The sequence below is a fragment of the Sorex fumeus genome, unplaced genomic scaffold, assembly GCF_029834395.1.
Source record: "Sorex fumeus unplaced genomic scaffold, SorFum_2.1 ptg000044l, whole genome shotgun sequence".
NCBI lineage: Eukaryota > Metazoa > Chordata > Mammalia > Eulipotyphla > Soricidae > Sorex > Sorex fumeus.
Window position 1 is genome coordinate 338,810 of NW_026606101.1, and position 21,124 is coordinate 359,933.

Below are 21,124 nucleotides of genomic sequence, written 5' to 3' on the forward strand. Positions count from 1 at the left end.
CTTGTGGGAGCTCTTGGGCCCCTCCCTAAATGCCCTCTAGCCCCCCATGAGGCCCTGACTCCTAAACTCTGCCCCCTATTCCTTCAGAGCTGCGTCTCTGAGGCTCCGAATCTCCCCTGCCCCAGGACCTCTGCTCACGGCAGCCAGCCAGAGCTCCAAGCCCCCTCCAAGGTCCCCAGCGCCCCTGTTTACACCCCGGCCCGCAGTAGATTTTGTTTCGTGTTGTTTATTTTTTCTTTTTGGATCACACCCGATGATGCTCAGGGGTGACTCCTGGCTCTGCATTCAGGAATTACTCCTGGTGGTGCTCGGGGGACCCTATGAGATGCTGGGACTCGAACCCGGTTCGGCCACATGCAAGGCAAACTCCCTACGCGCTGTGCTATTGTTCCAGCCCCTTCCCCCCAGTAGATTTTTCTCTGTGCCTCAGTTTCCTCGTTTGTCAGGATGCAAGTGATAGCAATAGTCCCAAGAAGGTAGAAGTCATTCTTGCCTGCTAGGATCCTCTTAAGCATTAGCTGTGACCAAGCATCCAGAAAGGAACCCGGGACATGTCAGGGCAGGGCAAGCGTCACTCCTGCGCTGGGACTGTGGGGCAGAGCTGCCGTGACCTCTCAGGTTAGGTCCCCTTCTCACCATGGACCCAGCTCAGCGCCCTCCCGTGTGTGCGTGTGTGTGCACCGGCATATGAGGTGAGAGTGGGCGGGATTTTAGGATCACCGGTTCTTGTAAAATACCCTCGATGAAGACAATCAACTCCCTGACCCCCCTCCATCCCCCAAGAAGCTCTGGCTCCTTGGTCACGGCAGAGGTCACAGTGCCTGGAACATTCCCCGACTGCAGCCACGGCACACTGCCACCTCGCTTCTCTCCAGATGAGGGGGTCACATACTGCCCCCCTCCATGGGGACCCCTTCTCCAATGCCACAGTCACCCTTTTTTTTTTTGCTTTTTGGGTTACACTTGGTGATGCACAGGGGTTACTCCTGGCTCTGCACTCAGGAATCACTCCTGGCGATGCTTGGGGGACCATATGGGATTCTGGGGATTGAACCCCCGGTTGGCCACATGAAAGGCAAACGCCCTCCCCGCCGTGCTATTGCTCCAGCCCCCTCGCAGAGTCAACCCTGAAACCAAACTGGACTCTAGCAATGGTCTGGTGTGGAGTCTGCATTTTAAGCAAGTTCTGAAGGTCCTCAGAGGCACCCCCAAATGAAAAGAACAGTGAGAAGCCCTTGACGGCAGAAACCATCTGCTCCCTGGCTCTCTAGGGCAGAGCCCAGCCCAGGACCGGAGGCAGGCAGGGTGCGATGAATGAATTCTATGTCAACCATTTCCTCGGCTGTAAAACAAGAATAATCACATTCTACCTACCCGATAGGAAACACTCAGTGTCAATGATGATGAAATGCTTGGAGCACTCAGGAAACGCCATCCCTGGACCCAAAGCCACATGCGTGAAAACACAGATGAATGAATCTGCCCCTTAAGCCTAACAATTCAAGAAGTGATGGGACAGCGGGGAGGGCACTTGCCTTGCGTGCGGCTGATCAGGGTTTGATCCCCAACTCCTCACGTAATCCCCCAAGCCTGCCAGGAGCAAGCCCTGAGCACTGCCAGGTGTGGCCCAGAAACAACAAGGGAGAGAGAGAAAATCTAATAGTCTAAGTTTATTACAAACATCTCAATAAAAAAGGAAGACGGTGAGGGAGGCCCCGCCCACGCCCACTGTTCCTTGTCCTCCAGACCCCCAGTTCATCGCCAGCAAACCGGCTCCCTCCTCCTCTGTTGAACAACGGTGGGGTGGGGCGCCTAGTTCTCGGGGCACTTGAAGAGGTCGATGGTCACGTAGCCCACGAAGTCCACTTGGTTCACGTTGTTCACCCTCCAGAAGAAGCTTTCCCGGCAGAAGTAGGCATTCCCTGCGGGAGAGAAAGACCCCAGGCTCAACCCGCCCGCTCCCCGCCACAGTAGGAACCCAGAACAGCACAAGCCACCCTCCTGGTTGCCCTTTCTAGGCCTTTCCCAGGTTTTTCTAGGCCCCCGGAGTTTCCCCTCAAGGCACAAGGTGGGGCATAGTCCCTGGGTCCAACAGTTCCATTCTTAGAATGCGAAGGATTTATAGATGCCCACCCAGGAAGGGAGGGAAGAGCAGGAAAGAACAGAATAGATTGGGACCCAAAGCGATAGTACAGTGGTGAGGGCATTTGCCTTGCACGCGGCCCACCCGGGTTTGATCTCCGGCATCCCATAGTGTCCCCCAAGCACCGCCAGGAGTTATTCCTGAGTGCAGAGCCAGGAGGAACCCCTGAGCATCTCTGGGTGTGACCCAAAAAGCGAAATAACAGAAAGGATAGAATAGATGGGGCTGGAGCAATAGCACAGTAGGTAGGGCGTTTGCCTTGTACATGGCCAATGAGGCCGACCTGAGTTCGATTCCTCCACCCCTCTCGGAGAGCCCAGCAAGCTACTGAGAGTATCTTGCCCGCACGGCAGAGCCTGGCAAGCTACCCGTGATGTGTTTGATATGCCAAACACAGTAACAATAAGTCTCACAATGGAGACGCTACTGGGCCACTCGAGCAAATCGATGAACAATGGGAGGACAGTGCTACAGTGCTACCCAGGAAGGGAGGGAAGAGCAGGAAAGAAGAGAATAGACTGGGACCCAGATCAGTAGTACAGTGGGGAGGGTGTTTGCCTTGCACACAGCCCACCCGGGTTCAATCTCTGGCATCCAATAGGGTTCCCGTGAGCACAGCCAGGAGTGATTCCTGAGTACAAAGCCAGGAGTAACCCCTGGGCATCGCTGGGTGTGACCCAAAAAAAGCAAAATAACAGAAAGGATAGAATAGATGGGGCTGGAGCGATAGCACAGTGGGGAGGGCATTTGCCTTGCACGCGGACAACCTGGGTTCGATTCCCAGCATCCCATGTGGTCCCCTGAGCACTGCCAGGGGTAACTCCTGAGTGCAGAGCCAGGAGTAATCCCTGAGCATCGCTGGGTATGACCCAAAAAGCGAAATAACAGAAAGGATAGAATAGATGACAAATACTGCAAGTAAGCCGGGATAAGCACAGAGTAAGATGGGTCAGGGCCTTTTAGCACTGGAGCAGCAAGGGAAAAACAGAACGAACAGGGCACTGGAGGGCTTTCTATTGTAACAGTGCCTTGGCCTGCAGACAGGCTGTGAGAGCCCCAGCCCTGCTCCTCACACACCTCCTGAATGTTGGGGTGTCAACTAACCACCTGAAGGCCTCTTTCAACTAAGCTATGGTTCATCCATTGGCGGGGGGAGGGCAGGGAGTGGTATAAATGGCCAGACTGTGGGACCCCCCCTGGGCTGTCTAGGCCACGCCAAGGTTTGGACAGGTCATGTTCATTTGTCTCTCGATGTGTGTGTTGGTCTCACCCTCTGTGACTGGGCCCCGCTGGATGGAGGGGAGGTTGAAGGTGCCCATCTGAGTGGCCCCAGACAAGCACCTTCTAACCTCTCTGCAGGAGCGCCTGAGCGATGGGACAGTGGGTCAAGTGCTCGCCTTGCACAGCCAAGCTAGCTTGGACCCCTGGAACCACCAGGTATGGTCTCCCAAGCCCCACCAGGAATGACCCCTGAGCACAAGGCCAGGGGTAAGCCCTGAGCACAGCTGGCTGTGGCCCCCAGGCAAAAAAGAAAAAAATCTCTGTGGGAATCTTCTAGCAAATAGTGGAATTGATAATGAGGATCAGAAAAGGCCTCTTTGAGGCCAGAGAGATAGTACAGTGGGTAGGGAACTTGCCTGATGTGGGGCTTACCCGGGTTCGATCCCCGGCATCACATAGGATCCCCTGAGCCCCACCAGAAGTGGTCCCAGAGCACAGAGTCAGGAGTAAGCCCTGAGCACAACACAACTGCCCCCCCCTGCCCCCAGCAAGAATTCTTTGGACAGGAAGCCTTAATGCTAAGACATGAAGGACAGAGGGGGGCAGTCCAGTGGCAGTGTGGGGCAAAAGCTTTTGGGCTGAGGGGACAATCAGGAGCAAGGCCCTCAGCTAGTAATGACCTTGATGTGTTCATACGGAGGGAGGAGTGGAGAAAAATGGCTCAGAGAGTAAAGCACATGGCCCGTGTGTGGGAGCCCCAGATTTAAGACCAGGACCACATAGTTGTACCCCCAGACCCAGAACCAAGTTAGAAGTAGAAGCAAAGCAAACGACAGGGTAGGGGGAAGAGCGAAAGGGACCGTCCCGCCCATTCCTTTGACCTGGAGTAGGTCACCCTCCCCCTTAAGACCACTCTCCTCCACTCTGACTCCCAGAGAATATGATAAAGGTCTCAGAGAGCCAGCATGGCTGGGATTAGGGTTTGCAAAGGGGACCGTGAGCGTGAAGGTTTCCGCAAGCTCTGTCAGCAGGTCTTGTCTGCAAACGGTGAGAAGGGAAGCATGACTCCTGAGCGTTCCCATTTTACAGATGGGAAAATCGAGTCACAGTGTGTGGGGGAAACTTGTAAGGTCACAATATTTTCCTGCTTGCAAACCACGTGAGGAAAGTGCTTCCCAAAGAAGACAAGAAATGTGGGTTCTAGTTTTGATCGTGCCCTGCGTGATACAGGGCCAGCCCCTGCCTTCTTCAGAAGTTGTCTGCGCCGTGGCAATTGCCTCAATCCTCAGGGACCCTGTCTCTCTTGCTTAGAATTTGACTTTAACACTAAGGCAGGTTACTGGTATTTGGCATATTTGGTGCGCCACGGGGAGTTTGCCAGACTCTGCCCTGTGGGCAGGCTATATTTGATAGCCTGCAAGTTTGTTGGAGAATGATGGGTCTCATTCTCCTAAAAAGCCTTGAATATAATCTCAGGGCTAGGATGAAAGAGACGTTACTGGGGCCTGCTCGAGGCAATCGACGATTAACAGGATGATGAATGAATGAATGAACTAAGGCAGGGAGGCCAGAGTGATAGTACAGCGGGGAGGGCATTTGCCTTGCACACAGCTGACCCAGATTTGATCCCTGGCATCCCAGATGGTCCCATGAGCACTGCCAGGAGTAATTCCTGAGTGCAGAGCCAGGAGTCACCCCTGAGCATCGCTGGCTATGACTCCGAAGGTAAAAAAAAAAAAAACTAAATAAATAAATAGAAAATAATTCAGACAACACTAAGGCAGGCTGGAAACCTAGGAAGGGTGGTATTTTTGGGGGACAGGGGGGCTCTTCCTTGTGAGGGACAGGCCCAAAATGGACCACCACCAAAATTAATTTAGCTTAGCTTAATAGGAAGCTGCATTGCAAAATAACTGGTTTTTTCAAGGAACAGGTCTAGATAAGCTTTTTCAGATCCGCTTTACAGGAGCCTGCACTGCAAAATAACTGGTTTTTCTACCCCTGAGCAAGGAATTCAGATACAGGTACTCGAAGGGTGGGTGGGGGGTCAGACCAGATAACCGGATGTCTCTCACAAGACCCATGTTGCAAGACCCAGGACTGCCCTAAAAACCTGTCAGTTCCTAAGCACTGACGCAAAATGCTGATCTTTAAACTATAGGCTAAGAAGTGATGTACCCTTAATTGGATTGGTCAGGAAAGTATGGGTTATTACAAATCTATTGGCTATGAAATGCACGGGCTCTGCTGTAACGGTCGGTGAAGGCCTATATAAGATCTCCTTTGAAGAAGTTCGGGGTCTTTACCCAACCTGCCAGACCTGCGTGTCTGTGCAGGCGGTGGGACCCTGGCTAGCCAGTCTTGCAATAAACCCTGCTCCCTGTTTGCAGTCTCTGGAGTCTCTTTGTCCTTAAAAGGGAGATTTCCATCCGCGTCCTAACATTCCTCTGAGTCCCTTCTTCAAGCCCTCACCTCGATACTGAAAGACGTCGTGCGCGTCCAAGGGCACCCCGGGGAACAACTTGTCCACTGGGGTGGCGCTCTGGGCGTCCACCATCTGTGACTTCAAGTCCAACCTGCCAGAAGGAGCGAGGAGACAGGTGAGAGGCGGCGGGAGGGCGGCGCCCGGGCTCCCCCTGCCGGCGGCCGGCGGGAGTGCCGCTCACCTCCAGAAGCGCTCCTGGTTGAAGAGCAGGACCTTGGTCCCGCCTCGCCGCAGGGCCCCGGTCACCTGGGTCACGTCGGGGCCAAAGCCCAGCTTGTCCAGCCGCCGGGGGCCCAGCACCGACGTGCCTGAGTACACCCACACTTGTCGCCCTGCAGGGGAGAAGGGTCGCTTGGGTGTAGGGGCTAGGAGCGGGGAGATGGGGTGGGGTCACTCAGTGTCCTTCACTGTGGAAAGGGAGGGTCCAGCGAGGCCCCTTGGAGCTCGGCTTGCTGCCTCCTCCGGATCCAGGGGAGCAAAGTGCTGGCTGTCACCCGAGCGGACTTCAGTGTCCGCCAAGTTTGATCCCGGGTGCTGGGCTCCTTTTTCTAACCCAATGCTGGGGTGCTCTGGCTTGGGGACCCCCTTAGAAGTGGTGAGAAGGGGGACTGGAACCATAGCACAGAGAGGAGGGCGTTTGCCTTGCACACTGCCTACCCAGGTTCAATTCCCAGCATCCCATAGGGTCCCCCCCTGAGCACCGCCAAGAGTAATTCCTGAATGCTGACCCAGGAGTAACCCCTGAGCATCGCCAGGTGTGACCCAAAAAGAAAAAAAAAGTGGGAGGGGGACAGAGGGAACCAACCAGCGAAGAAGAAAATCTTCTTGGTGAGCGGATCCTCAAAGGCAGAGTCCAGCGTGGTGGGCAGTGCGGGCCACGTGTCCCTGATGAGGAAGGGCCCCTCCACCTGTCCACCGGTGCCCGCAGACAGCCTCCAGTACCGCCTGGGAACGGGCAAGGGAACAGGGAGCACTGAACCGGAGGACCAGTGAAGGAGAAGGGATGGAGTGGGAGGGGTTGGGTGGTCCCTTCTCCACGCCCCGCCCCGCCCACACAGTCCTGTGCTCACCCATCCTTGAAGGCATGCAGGCGCCCCCCAATCTCCGAGATGGCATCAAACATGTCCACCTGGCAGATTTCCTCTTCGGGACCCAGAGACGCGGTTGGGGTCACTGAGGGGCCGGCAGTGGGGGGTCCCGTGGGACCTGCCGAAGGGGCGCCCGTGGGGCCAGCCGTGGGAAGCGCTGAGGGGAGGGCCGTGGGGGGCCCCGTGGGGCAAACTGTTGGGGGCGCAGTGGGCTCAGGTGTGCTGGGAGCTGGAGGCTGGGGATCGGGCTTAGGACGAGCACCTGGAAGGAGACAACCAATGAGGCACCCCTAATCCTGCTTCTCTCGCCCAGGACCGGCCAGCTGCTCCCTGGAAACGTACCATGAGCCCTGTCTCATGTCTCTCTCCCTCACGTGGTTGTATGTTCTGTCTGGGGCCATACCTGCCAGTGTTCAAGGGTCACCCCTGGCTCTGCACCCAGGGATCACTCCTGGCAGGACTCAGGGGACCATATGGGATGCTGGAGATCGAAGCCGGGTTGGCCGCGTTCAAGGCAAGTGCCCTACCCACTGTACTACCTCTTTGGCCCCAACATTTCCATCGTTTCAAGCAGGAAAATAATAGTAGCATGTGTGACAGTGATGGACACGATGGAACCTTCCAGAAACTATTCTGACTCACTGTGGCCTCCTCACGCCTCTCTGAGACAGGTATTGTCATAGGATAGATGAGGAAATTAAGGAGTAACATCAAGGTGGCCCAGCCTGGAGGCAGCTGAAGTGGCTTGTTTTTCCTTTTGGCTTGCTTTGTCATTCATTATTTGCTTGCATAGGGTGTTTTTTTTTTTTTTGAAGGTGGGGGAGAGTTTGGTGAAATGCATGCAGCCAGCTTTTCAGGGATTACTCCCTGCCCAGTGCTCAAGGGACTCTGCCGGTGCCAAGGATTGGAGCTGGCGCTCCCACCTGAAACATGAACTCAGTTCTCCAAGCTGCCTCCCGGCCCTCCGTGTTTGTTCCGTGATTTTTTTTTTATCTTAAACTGGCTTTTGAGCAATAGTATATACCATGTAGGGTGCTGACTTTGCATGAGCTCAACTCGGATTCCATCTCTGGCATCCTATATAGTCCCCTGAGCACTGCCAGGAGTAACCCCTGAGCATCTCCGGGTGTGGCCCCCAAGACAGGGCTTTTGAACTCATGCCTTCTTCTTTTTTTTTTTTTTTTTGCTTTTTGGGTCACACCTGGCGATGCTCAGGGGGTCCTCCTGGCTCTGCACTCAAGAGTTACCCCTGGCGGTGCTCAGGGGACCCTATGGGATGCTGGCAATCGAACCCGGGTTGGCCGCGTGCAAGGCAAACGCCCTCCCCGCTGTGCTATGGCTCCAGCCCCATGAACACTGACCTGGCAGCCTTTGGCCTCCAGATAAAAGCGAGGTCCCAGCTCCCCTCTCTTCCCAGGCCCGGAACTCTGATCGGGCCACCCCCTTCTCTGCCCCCGCCCCCAGCCTCACCGTAGAGGTACTGGATGCCCTTGACGTCATCCTCATGCAGTGGGGGGTCTTCGGTGAAGCTGTACATGGGGTACATGAGCGCCTCGGGCACCGATGAATGCTCCAAGCCCAGCGCGTGGCCAAACTCGTGGGCAGCCACGAGGAACAGGCTGTACCCTGGAGAGGAGAGAGAGTCGAGAGCTGGGACCTGAGCAGAACTCCCCCCACACACACACCCCCAGCCATCCCGCCCACCCGGGACCTCAGGGCCTGGCCCACCTTGGTCGGGGCAGAAGCCCCACTTCTTGTCGTTGTCAAAGTTGGCGGTGGTGGCACACCAGAGGAAGCCGTCCGTGCGGCCCTCCCGCGTGCAGCCCGAGTACTCCTTGCCCAGGAAGGTGAAGGGGAAGACACACATCTCCCCTGCCGAGTTGCCCCCACTCACCACGGCGTCAGCTAGAGAGACCAGAACCTTGGGTGAGCCAGGTTGGGGGCGGGGAGGGGGGTGTCCAATAAATTTAGAGCGAGAGAGAAGCTAGTGGCCTATTTTACTTTTTTTTTTCTTTTTGCTTTTTGGGTCACACCCAGCGGTGCTCAGGGGTTCCTCCTGGCTCTGCACTCAGGAATTACTCCTGGCGGTGCTCAGGGGACCCTATGGGATGCGGGGAATCGAACCCAGATTGGCTGCATGCAAGGCAACCTACCCTCTGTACGCTCTACTCACTGTACTATCATTCCAGCACCTCACCCACCCATTTTATTTTTGATTTGGGGAGTGTCGGGGCCACACCGGCGGTGCCTGGGATCTACTCTTGAACTTGTACTCGGGAGTGACCCCTGGCAAGGCTCAGGGGAATATATGTGATGCTGGGGATCAGAACTGGGGCTGATGGGAAGCAAGGAAGCACCTTGCCCCCGACTCTCTCTCTCCTGGGGGTCTATTTTAATAGGCCGAGCTGGGAATGTAGCTCAAGGGGTCGAGTCTAGGGGGCTGGTGAGTTTGAACCTGGAGACCAGGAAAAAAAACAGAGAGAGGAGCTAAAGTTAGGTAGCACAGGGGGGCGGGCGTTTGCCTTGCATGCAAGCCGACCCAGGTTCGATCCCCGGCATCCCATATGGTCTTCCGAGCACCGCCAGGAGTAATCTCTGAGTATTGCTGGGTGTGGCCCCAAAACAGAAGAGAAAGAAAAGACAGAAGGAGCAGGTGATGGGCTCAAGCAGTGAGGCAGACCCTTTGTTTATTTGGGTGAAGGGCCCTACCCAGCAGTGCTCAGAGCTTGCTCCTGGCTGAGGGGGATCACTCAAGTGGGACTCAAGGGTGCTCAAAAGTGAGCCTGGGTCAACCACATGCAAGGCAAGCGTCCTACTCGCCCTACGACTCAATCCCTGGCACCACTGAGCACAGTGGGCCTTAGCCCCAAACTGTCCTCCCGTTGTTCATCGATTTGCTCGAGCGGGCCCAGTAACGTCTCCATTTTGAGACTTGTTGTTACTGTGTTTGGCATATTGAATACGTCACGGGGAGCTTGCCAGGCTTTGCCGTGCGGACGAGATACTCTCGGTAGCTTGCCGGGCTCTCTGAGAGGGGAGCCCCAAAAGAGGCATTAAAAAAATAAATATTTGGGGGGCTGGAGCAATAGTACAGCGGGTAGGGCATTTGCCTTGCATGCGACCGACCCAGGTTCAATTCCCAGCATCCCATATAGTCCCCTGAGCACCGCCAGGAGTGATTCCTGAGTGCAGAGCCAGGAGTAACCCCTGTGCACTGCCAGGTGTGACCCGAAAAGCAAAATAAATAAATAAATAAATAAATAAAATATTTGGCGGGGGAGGTCAGAACAATAGCACAGCAGGGAGGGCATCTGCCATGCACACAGCTGACCCCAGTTTGATCCCCAGCATCCCATACGGTTTCCCGGAGCACCGCCAGGAGTGCAGAGCCGGGAGTAGCCCCTCGCCCCCCCCCTGCGCCCCCAAGCATTGCCGGGCGTGGCCCCCCAAAAAGCAAATAAACAAATAAATATTTTCGAAGGAAGAAGAAAAGGAGGATGGTGGTGGCCAGGCCCAGGGGGAGAGTCCAAGTGAGAGCGGACAGTTGTCGCCACACCCGCGGCCAAGGCACTGTCGGGGGGCAAGGGGCGGGGGGGCTGTGGTACCTCTGTGGGGGCAGAAGCCGTAGAGCCTGTCCTGGTCGTAGTTGGCGGTGGTGGCACACCAGCGGTGGCCGTCGGTGCGCCCGGCCGTGGTGCAGGAGGAATAGCTGCGGCCCTCGAAGATGAAGGGGAACACGCAGGCCTTGCCGTCGCCGTTGCCGTACTCTGTGTAGAGTGCTGGAGACGCCCAGAACGTCACCCTGGGCTGCCGTGAGTGAGCTCACGGACCGCCCCCTCCCCCAGCTAGGGGATCCGACCCCCCACTTCTCTGCTCATGGATGAGGAGCGTGGGTGCAGAGGACAGGAGCCCCGAGCACGGCTTCCGGCCGCACCGAGCACCCAGAGGCGTGAGCTCTCATGACCGAGCGGCTGGGGGAGGCCCCCGGGTCTCCCTGCCTCCACGTGGCCCCTTCCTGGAGAGGGGCCCCAGGAGCCACTGCACCCCCACGTGTGGAAACGATGGAGAGCACTGGGCCCGGAGCGATGGGGCGGCGGGGAGAGCGCTGGCCTCACATGCGGCTGTCCCGGGTTCGATCCCCGGCTGCCTCCCGTCTTGTTCCCTGAGCCCCATCAGCAGTGATCCCTGAGCACAGAGCCAGGAGCACCCCCGGGGGCAGCCCTCCCCAAAGGAAGGAAACGCAGGGTTCTGGACCCTGTCTCGGGGAGCACTCACTCTCGCTGGGACAGAAGCCGAACTGACGGTCCGCGTCGAAGTTGGCAGTGGTGCTGCACCAGCTGTGGCCGTCAGAACGGCCGGCCGTGGTGCAGGATGTGTAGGAGTGACCCTCGAAGGTGAAGGGGAAGTGGCAGGGGGCACCGTCCGCGTTTCCGTAGCGAGTGGGAACCACTGCGGGAGAGGGCAGGGGGGTCAGAGGGGGAGGGAATGGACCAAGGGAACGGGGCGGCGGGTGGGGGCGCCCAGGCAGACCCGGATCTCACCTACGCCTTTGCCCAGGGTCCACAACTCCTCATCATCGAAGTGGGCATCCCCCTGAATGCCAGGGCCAGGAGGGAAGGCATGTGCCAGGAGCCCGTTCTTCCCGTCGAAGGGATATCCGTCTCCGTGCTCTGGACGGAGCAAGGGGAGGAGAAAGGGGGTCGGCCAGGCACAGCGGTGCAGGTTGTGCACTGCCCAAATACCCAGGGCGAGGGCACGAGGGGCCAGAGGGAACCTGGAGAGGTGTTGGACAGGAGCCAAGACTTTCAAGGGCCTCCCCCGGCTTCCCCCTCTCACCCTTAATCCCAAACTGGATGATGATGTCGGCGTCGGGGCCGTAGACGCGGGTGAAGCTGAGCGGAGTCACTGCACTCCAGACGGCGAAGGCCCGGGCGAAGGCGTCGTCGATCACGTCTTGGGGCAGATCTTCCGAGTAATTTTGGATCCTTTGGGAGGCGGCAGGCGGAGTGGGGTCAGGAGGGGGTGGGGGAGCCCCAAGCCGCAGACACCCACACTCCCTCAGGCTGCTCTGGGCTCTCCCATCGCCCGGCTGTTTGCTTGGGGGACTCCCCCAGCAGTGCTCAAGGGTGGCTCCTAGTTCTGCCTCCAAGAATCACTCCTGGAGGGGCTCAGGCCAAACAAGTGGACCCCTCCCCACCCCCCACTGTCCTACCACTCACTCGGCCCCTCACGCCTCACATGCTCTCTTAGCTCGTCAGATTTTCCAGGACCCTCAATCTACAAGGGCTCCCCGGAGGAGGCGTCCCTGCGAGGCCCATACCTCCCCCTGAGGCTTCTTCGAGGCTCATCCCCCCTCCCCCCGCGTCACAGCAGGCCCCCAGACCCCCGCGGACACGCACCAGTACGTGATGTTGTGGTGGTACCACTTGAGGTTGCCCGGGAAGGTCTGGAACCTGCCCACGTCGGGGACGCCGCAGCGAGGGGCCCGCATGGCCTGCAGGGTGGCCTCGTCCAGCTCCCCCGTCTCAGGCAGGCTCAGGCGGTGCTGGAGTTGCTGCAGTGCCGACCCCAGCTGGTCCCTCCGCATCTCCGCCACGCGAGTGTAGCCATAGCGGAAGAGATAGTCCTGCAGGCGGGCGGGGGGCAGAGATGACCGCTGCCAGGGAGCCCCCAGGGCGCCGAGCCCGGCACCACGCAGCCCTCACACAGGACCCCTGACCTTCACCCCTGTCCGCCCAAGGCCTCTGCCCACTCCAGACCCTCTCTCTGCCCGCGACCCCCACCCCCCACTGCTCGTGTCCCCCACCTCCCACCACCCAAGTCCCCATCCCCCACTCCCTGTGTCCCCACCTAAGACTGCCCACCTAGAAAGCCCTCCCAGTCCATTTCTGACCACTCCCTCCCAAAGGTTTCCCCCAAAATCTCAGTGCTTTATCCCGGGCTGCCGGGTGCCCAGTGCACGGCCTTCGCCCACAGAGCCTCTCCCCCGAGGCCCTGCCCCTCCAACCCCTCCCGACCTGGCCTGCCCCCCGCCCACCTCTGCCAGCTGCTGGTCGGTGAGGTTGGACCGCCCATTGTCTCCCGGGAAGACCACCACGATGGGCGGGCGCGGCCTGGGTGCGGCCGTGCAGCCACTCAGCGCCAGGAGGGCCAGGACCAGGGGCTGCCAGGGCTTCATGGTGAGGATGGCGGGTCCGGCCGCCCCCCTGGGCTTTAAGAAGGTGCCGGAGGCTGACTCAGTGGCTCACCCCTCCCAGGGGGCAGGGCCCTGTGTCGCTGACTCAGGGAGTGGGGGCTGGGGGAGCTTGAGAAGGAAAGAAAGCTTACACCACCTTTTCCCTCCTTAGGCAGGACCCCAGGAAACCACAGGCCCAGGTTGGGGTTTTGCAAACTGCGGAGCTCTGAGAACTGGCTGGAGGGGCTGGGGGTAGGCGGGCAGGGAGGCCTCGGGCTGCTTGAGTTGCTGATTTATTTTGCAGGCTCGGGATCTCACACACACACACACACACACACACACACACACACACACAGGAACCACCTTCTGTCTCAGTTTCCCAGAGAGGAAGGTGCACCCCCGGGGGAGGGCGGGGGACCATCGGTAGGTAGTCGGTAGTCACGGGTGCAGCTGGGGGCCAGTGTTTGTTCTCTTAAAGGTGCTTCCAGAATTATCCTTTCTGAGGAGGCAGTTGTGAGTGTGGGACGCCCCCACTCCCATGTCTGGAGGCCCCTGAGGGCAGGACGGGACCCCCCAATACCTCTCCAGAGCCTGGTGATTCCCTCTTCCTGGTTGGCTCCCTTCGGGGGTGCCCGCCTCCTGCCTGACCTCCAGGTTGTCTTCTCTCCTCCTCCAGGAAGCCCTCCTGTCCCACCCTGCCACTGAAGGACTTGCCACCAGACAGGAGTTGGGAACCACCGGGGCAGACAATGGGACAGTTGATGGCAGCTGGACACACATGGCTTGACTCTCTCACTTGCGGGCAACGGTCCAAATGAGTTTGCTTCCTCAGCTGTAAAGTAGGGCCCTTTGTCCCTAAATGGAGCGAGGCTAAAAAGAAATGGAAAACAGGCGGAAAGCTCTGTGCCAGCAGGGCGGGGCGGGGACAGGTCCTGAGGAGAGCGCCCGGCCCGCTGCCTCTCATCCAGGCTGAGACCTTGGCCTCTGACCCGGAACCTGGAGAGGAGGCGGTCTGGGCTGTGTGACCCGAGTGAAGGTCTTTCCCTCTCTGGTCATTGGCCTCTGGGTAGAGAGGCCGCCCAAGCCCAGTCCTCACCACAGGGCCAATGCCGCAGCCTCCCCTCCCCCACCCCACCCTGCTTTGAGGGCAGCCAATGCAGGGCAGGATCTATATTTTCTTTTTTTTGGGGGGGGGGGTCACACCCGGCATTGCACTGGAGTTCCTCCTGGCTCTGCACTCAGGAATTACTCCCGGCGGTGCTCGGGGGACCCTATGGGATGCTGGGAATCGAACCCGGGTCAGCTGCGTGCAAGGCGAACGCCCTCCCCGCTGTGCTATCACTCCAGCCCCTAAACTTCCTTCTTTGAAGGACATGAAGAACCCCACAGGCAGCAACTAAAGGGCTGACTATGTGCCAAGCATGCCTCATGCTGCCCTCTGGCACTGGGACCCATGGGCGCTGCCCGGGGAGCACTCAGACACCTCCAGTGTCCACTCCCAGAGTGGCCACTTCCAGCGCCGTGGCTTTGGGCGGGTCCCTTCACCCCCAGGCCATGAAAGCGTGTTTCAGGAAACGTCCTGGGGGGCCAGTTCCCCCGCAGGTACCTCCTTTCCTCCTTGCTACCACTGGGAGGTCGGCCCAATGGGTCCCCCTCCCATGTTCCAAGGAGGGAAACTGAGGCTCACAGCACTTCAGGACATGCTTGTGGTTGCACAAGGTAAGACTCAGAACCAGGGGCACAGCGGGCCAGGCGCTTGCAATGCATGCGGCAGACCCAGGTTCAGTTCCCGGCACCCCAGATGGCCCCTGGAGCCCTACCAGGAGTGATCCCCAAGTGCGGGGCCAGGAGTCAGCCATGAGCAACACCGGGAGTGGCTCACACACCCCCCCCAAAAAAAATTACTCAGAAACAGGGGCTGGAGGAGCAGTGGAGGGGCGTGGCGTACCTGCCTGGCCAGTGCGTGGTCACCAGTTCAGTCCTGGGGTCACACATGCCAACTGAGGCCAACGGCACCATAGACGATTTCTGGCCATGCTGCTGCCAGTATAGTGTGTGTGTGTGTGTGTGTGCTTGTGAATGTGTGAGTGTGTGTGTGAATGTGTGTTTGTGTGTATGTGATTGTGTGAATGTGTGAGTGGGAGTGTAGAAGTGTGTGAATGTGTGTGAGTGTGTGGGTGTATGAGTGTGTGTGAGTATGTGAGTGTGAGTGTGTGAATGTGTGTGTATGTGTGGGTGTGTGAATGTATGTGTGAGTGTGTGGATGTGTGAGTGTATGTGAGTGTGTGTGGGTATGTGAGTATATATGTGAGTATGTGAATGCGTGTGTGAATGTGAGTGTATGAGTGTGTTTGTGAGTGTATGAATGTGTGAGTGTATAAGTGTGTGCGTTTGTGGGTGTATGAGTGTGTGTGTTTGTGAGTATGTGAAGGTATGTGAATGTGTGTGAGTGTGTGTGGGTGTGTGAGTGTATGTGTGTGTGGATGCGTGTGTGAATGTGAGTGTGAGTGTGTGTGTTTGTGAGTGTGTGTATGTGTGTGTGTGCGAGTAAGTGCAACCCCTGGCAAGCACCTCAATCGAAAAGGTGGGTGAGCACTGAGGTTCTTAGCCCAAAAGGACGAGCCCTGGCAAGCAGGGGTGAGCACTGCGGGGCCTCTGATGAGCCCTGTGACCTGTGTGCCTGACTCAGTGTCAGCCTCGGGAAGCATGTGCAAACCTGGATGAGTGTGCACACACCCCTCTCTGGTGTGCCACCCACAGTGAGAGCACCACAGGCAGGCGTGAAGGAAGCCCCGCATCATTAGAGCATCAGTAACATCAGCATCAGAGACTGGAGGGATGGGACAGCAGGGAGGGCACTTGCCTTGCACACGGCCAACCTGGGTTTGATCCCCAGCGTCCCATATGGTCCCTGAGTGGTTCCTGAGTGCAGAGCCAGGAGCAGCCCCTGAGCACCTCCAGGTGTGGCCCACCCCCCACCCCAGAGGGACTGTATAGATAGAACAGGGCTAAGGCAATTACCTTTCTTTTCTTTTTTTTAATTTTTATTTATTGAATCACCATGAGAACAGTCACAAAGCCTTTCAGTTTAAGTCTCGGTCAGTCACACAATGATCAAACACCCATCCCTTCATCAGTGCACATTTTCACCACCAAGAACCCCAGTATACCCCCCTCCCACCCCAGCCCCTTCCTGTGTGGCAGATTTCCACTTTACTCTCTCTCTCTACGTTGATCACATTCAATATTACGACAGAAGACCCACCATTTATTATTTGGAATTTTCCCCAACATTCAGACCTGCCAAAAAGACATCATTAGATAATTTATTTTCTATTGCTGATTATGAAGAGCAGATGATGTCGTGTGGCCACAATAGCGGCCACGCGAATTTGGATTTCTGATAGTAATAAACCTAGAGGGATTACTGCCCAAAGCCCCTGGGTTCCAAGATTGGTTTGTGTACCTCTGGGATCATGGTCGTTCAGGAACTGGAGGAGGAGTTTGTGGGTGGCAACTTAGGGCCTTACCAGGGCCGGGAACAGGGCCGGTTCTACCCCCCATCCCATGAGACCCCGCGTAAGGCACTTACCTTTCATGCAGCCAAGCCTCGGTCAGTTCTCGAGTCTACATGGGCCCCAGACACCGAGGAATTACCCTCTGAAACTGTAGCCTCCAAACACGGCCAGGGGGAACCCTCGCCAACTCCCTCCCAACAAAAATAAATTCAGAAGCGAAGACCCTTTCACGGCCTGGCACTGTCTTAAAAACAAAAACAAAACAAAAACAAAAAACAAAAAAAACCAAGCAGAGGCCCAAGAGATAGTACAGCAGGTAAGGTGCTTGGTTTGTATTCTAGCTGACCCTGGCTCAGTCCCCAGCACTGTCTAAGGCCCCCTGAGTCCCTCCAGGAGGGAATCTGAGCATAGAGCCAGGAGGAAGCCCAAAGCACAACCAGATGTGGCCCGACAGTAAAAATGAGACAAAAAAAAAAAATCAAAGACCAAAAGAGGCTGGGAACCAAGATTCAAGCTCAGGAGGGCCTGGACCGAAACCGTTTCCTCTTTATGACCACTTCCAGGGAGCGGTGAGCCCAGCAGGTAGGGAAGAAAAGGCTTAACACCATACCCTTATCCACCGCACACAGGAGCTCTGAGAGGAGGCTGGGGGGGGGGGGGCGGGTCAGAGGTCAGACAGGCCTCGGGAAACTAGGCTCCAGTTGTAAGAGAGGGATCATGCAGCCACATGACTCAGAGAGGGGAGCTGTCACTCCACTCAGGGGTCCTTGCTAAGGGCAGTTCTGGGCTGCAGGGGCTCCCGGAGGCCCCCTGCGTGGGCCATCAGCCATCTGAGAAGACTTTGCATCCATGGAAGATGTCCAGTTTCAGTGCTGTTGCCTTGGACACGGGGTAACTATTCATCCCGAGCCTTGCAGATTTTTTTTTCTTTTTGGGTCACACCCAGTGATGCACAGGAGTGACTCCTGGCTCATGCTCTCAGGAATTACTCCTGGCGGTGCTCAGCGGACCATACAGGATGCTGGGAATCGAACCCAGGTTGGCCGCGTGCAAGGCAAACGCCCTACCCGCTGTGCTATCACTGCGGCCCCATCACAGAATATTTACAAGTATCCCCAACCTGCACTCCCAGGTGTCCATAGTCCTTCCCCTCCCAGAGTACCATCTGCGGTTTCCAACATTCTCCAAATCCCCCAGAGTTTGGGGGGGGGGGGGGGCGGGGACATAAGGCCACCGCCCGTTGAGAATCACTGGTCCAGGTGAATCTTTCTCTTTCTTTTCTCTTTCTATTTTTTTGGAGGGGGAGGTGTGGGTGGGGGGAAGTTTGGACCACACCCAGGAGCACCCAGGGGCTGGCTCCGTGCTCAGGGGTCACTCCCGATAAGGCTCAGGGGACCATATGGGGTGTTGAGATTGAGCCCAGGCTGGCCACGTGCAAGGTCAGCGCCCGACTCACTGAACTACCTTTGTGGCCCCGCAAGGTGGATTTTTGTACGTAAAGGAGCCAGGCCTTTCTCATACCCTCCATCCAGGAATAACGGTCCTCCCACACTATAAAAATGATTCACTGCAAAAAATGCCGGTGGAGATTTCCCAGAGCAGGCCAGTGTGGTGTCCCTGTCCCCACAGCATGAGGAGTCTCGCCAGGGAGAAAATAAATGAGGGGCCGGAGCGATATTACAGCAGGGAGGGCATTTGCCTTGCACACGGCCTACTTGGATTTGATCCCCGACATCCCATATAGTCCCCCCCGAGCACCACCAGGAGTGACTCCTAAGTGCAGAGCCAGAAGGAACCCCTGAGCATCACCAGATGTGACCAAACCCCCCGCCAAAAAAAAGAGAAAAAAAGGAACGGAGACAAACTTCTCGGAAGAGAAGTGCATCTGCCCCCAGGCTTTCCTCATGAAAGGAGGGAAACTGAGGCCCAGGGTGGAGCATTTACCCTCCTCAGCCTCCAAGCAAGCCAGGCACCATGTACGGGCGTCGCTATGGGGCTGTCTCTGCCCTGGGCACTGCCGGGTGTGTGACCTTAGCAGACGCCCAGGCCTCAGCTTTGTCCCCTATAACACGGGGGTGAGGGTGGCGCCTTCCTTGTGGGAGGTGATGAGGAGAGGACCGGACAAGCCCCTCCCTGGGAGCAATGCTCCGCCACATTCTGTGACTGCCCCCTGGGACCAGTGCTTCCTCCTGGGGGAGCAGAAAGAGCACTTCTTCAGGAGCACCAGAGCGTGCGTGATCCTGGAGTCATCCAAAAGTCAAGTCAGTCCGCTTCGGCTCCCCCCTCCCCCACTTCCTCCTCTCCCAGGACCCCCCTCCTAGGCTCTCCCCCACCAAGGGGAACTTGGGGACAGTGCGGCTTTCTTTCAACACCCCAGGCAGGAAGTGGTTCTGGTTACCACATTCCCTTCCCCCTCCCCCACCCCCCTCCCGACACCACAAAGAGCTTAGCCCAGACCCTGGGAGAGGAGGAGGCCAGGGCTGGTTCAGCCCAGGTGAGCGCCTCCACCCTGAGCTGGGTCCCCGCTGGGCGGCTGCAGACCCTCAGGTGCCGGGTGGCAGCGTGGTGGGGAGGGGGCTGATCTCGGGGCCCTGAGTCACCCCCCCGTGGGCCCCGTGACACAGGCCTGCAGCTGCTATTACTAACTGGAGGTCCCCGGCACAGGGTCAGCCTCACGAGGTGCCGAGTCGCTCCCCCCCCCTGGGCTGGGGAACTCCAAGGCTCTCCCGGCCTCCAGGAGCAGCTGCGGGGACAGGATGTCGGGAAGACGCTTGTTCCCAGGGTCTGGGGTGCGGTGGGAAGAAGGCACGGCCCCAGGGGACAGGCCCAGTCACCGCCCACACCCCCACAGACACACCTCTCCTCCTCAGTCCGGATGATGTCAGGCCTGGCTGCTCACCTGTCTGCATGCAGCAATCGTGGATAGAGGCTTTGACTTCAACTGGGGGGTTCAAACCCCAGCTCCCTGGCTGCCCTTCCGGCTGTGTGACCTTGGGCAAGTCTCTGAGCCTCTCTGTGCCTTCTTCTGTTGTTAAGAGTCCAGAGTCGACCACCCCTCAAGGACAGAGAACCGAGCCAGTAATGCAGATCACATAGCGAGGTTTATTGCTCCAGCTAGCTGGGTTCCCGGCGGGCTTCAACAAGGACCCTGAGCACAAGGTTCAGCAAGTTCTTATACTTTCATTCTGGCAAGTCAGCGTTACTCAGCGAGTTTCTATTGCCTACAGAGTACACGCATATATTTTTGTTGTTGTTGTTTTGGCCTGCAACACCCAGACCATCTCCCTGACAGTTACACTCCAGAGACCTAATCTTGTTCCGGGGATATAGCACGGTAGCACGGTAGCACTGTCCTCCCATTGTTCATCGATTTGCTCACGCGGGCACCAGTAACGTCTGCATTGTGAGACTTGTTGTGACTGTGTCTGGCATATCGAATAGGTCACGAGGAGCTTGCCAGGCTTTGCTGTGCGGGCGGGATACTCTCGGTAGCGGGGATGTAATCTTTGACAAAAGCGTCTGGTTTGGGGCTGGAGCAATAGCACAGCGGGTAAAGCGTTTGCCTTGCACGAGGCCGACCCGGGTTCGATTCCCAGCATCCCATATGGTTCCATGAGCACCACCAGAGGTAATTCCTGAGTAATACCAGGAATAACCCCTGTGCATTGCCAGGTGTGACCCCAAAAAGAAAAAAAAAAGAAAGAAAGAAAAGGAAGTAGGTGGGGGCTAGAGACTGGGGGTGGGTGTGAAGTTCAGAAGTTAGGTGGGAAGGGGACTCAGCCTGGGCAGGACCATAAGAGAGGACCAGGGTAGTCCAGTGATAGTCCAGCGGGTAGCGCATTTGCCTTGCACGTGGCCCACCTGGGTTCGATCCCCGGCATCCCACAGGGTCCCCTGAGCACCACCAGGAGTGATTCCTGAGTGCAGAGTCAGGAGGAACCCGCTGAGCATCGCCGGGTGTGCCCCCCCCCAAAAGTAAAGAGGACTGGGCTGGTGTGTGTGGTGGGGGTGGAGGAGGATGTTTATTTAGCGGGGTTCTGTAGAGGAAAAGCAGGGGAGAGGGGAAAGGATAAAAAGGAAAACTGTGTAATCACAAAATAAATAAGTGAGCGTGGTGGGCGGTGGCGTTCTCTCTTGCCCACCATGTGCGTTTGGTGGTCATGAGCCACTTCCCTACCCCCGGCCTGCCGCCGCCACCAACAGACCATGAAGGAGGGAACAGGGCCGCCAAGCTGGTTGATCAGTTGCCTCTTATTCCATTCCCCCCATTCCAGTCTCACTGAGCACCCCCAAAGTCTCACACTGCCCCTCATTCCTGTCTCTTCCTGTCCTGCATGCTAGTCTCTCTGTGCTCCATCTAGATCCATCTTGTAGCCTCTCGCCGCCTGGTCTAGCCCCAACCTCCAAAGCTTGGGGGTCGCAACCACACAGGTGAGGCAGCACAATCAACATATGTACAGGCCCTTCCTTCCCAGGAAGCTTTTCTAAAGATCT

General features: G+C 57.3%; 1 protein-coding gene across 1 annotated transcript; it reads right to left on the reverse strand.

Moving 5' to 3' along the window:
- Positions 1-1,812: 1,812 nt before the first annotated feature.
- On the reverse strand, positions 1,813-13,115 carry MMP9 (matrix metallopeptidase 9). The gene is made up of 13 exons (XM_056121225.1): positions 12,975-13,115; positions 12,337-12,563; positions 11,774-11,922; positions 11,479-11,607; positions 11,213-11,386; positions 10,543-10,716; positions 8,666-8,842; positions 8,408-8,563; positions 6,920-7,199; positions 6,655-6,794; positions 6,031-6,181; positions 5,837-5,940; positions 1,813-1,922 (listed from the first exon to the last, which is right to left on the reverse strand). The coding sequence occupies exons 1-13, from the start codon at positions 13,113-13,115 to the stop codon at positions 1,813-1,815; spliced, it is 2,112 nt and encodes a 703-aa protein (XP_055977200.1).
- Positions 13,116-21,124: the final 8,009 nt, after the last annotated feature.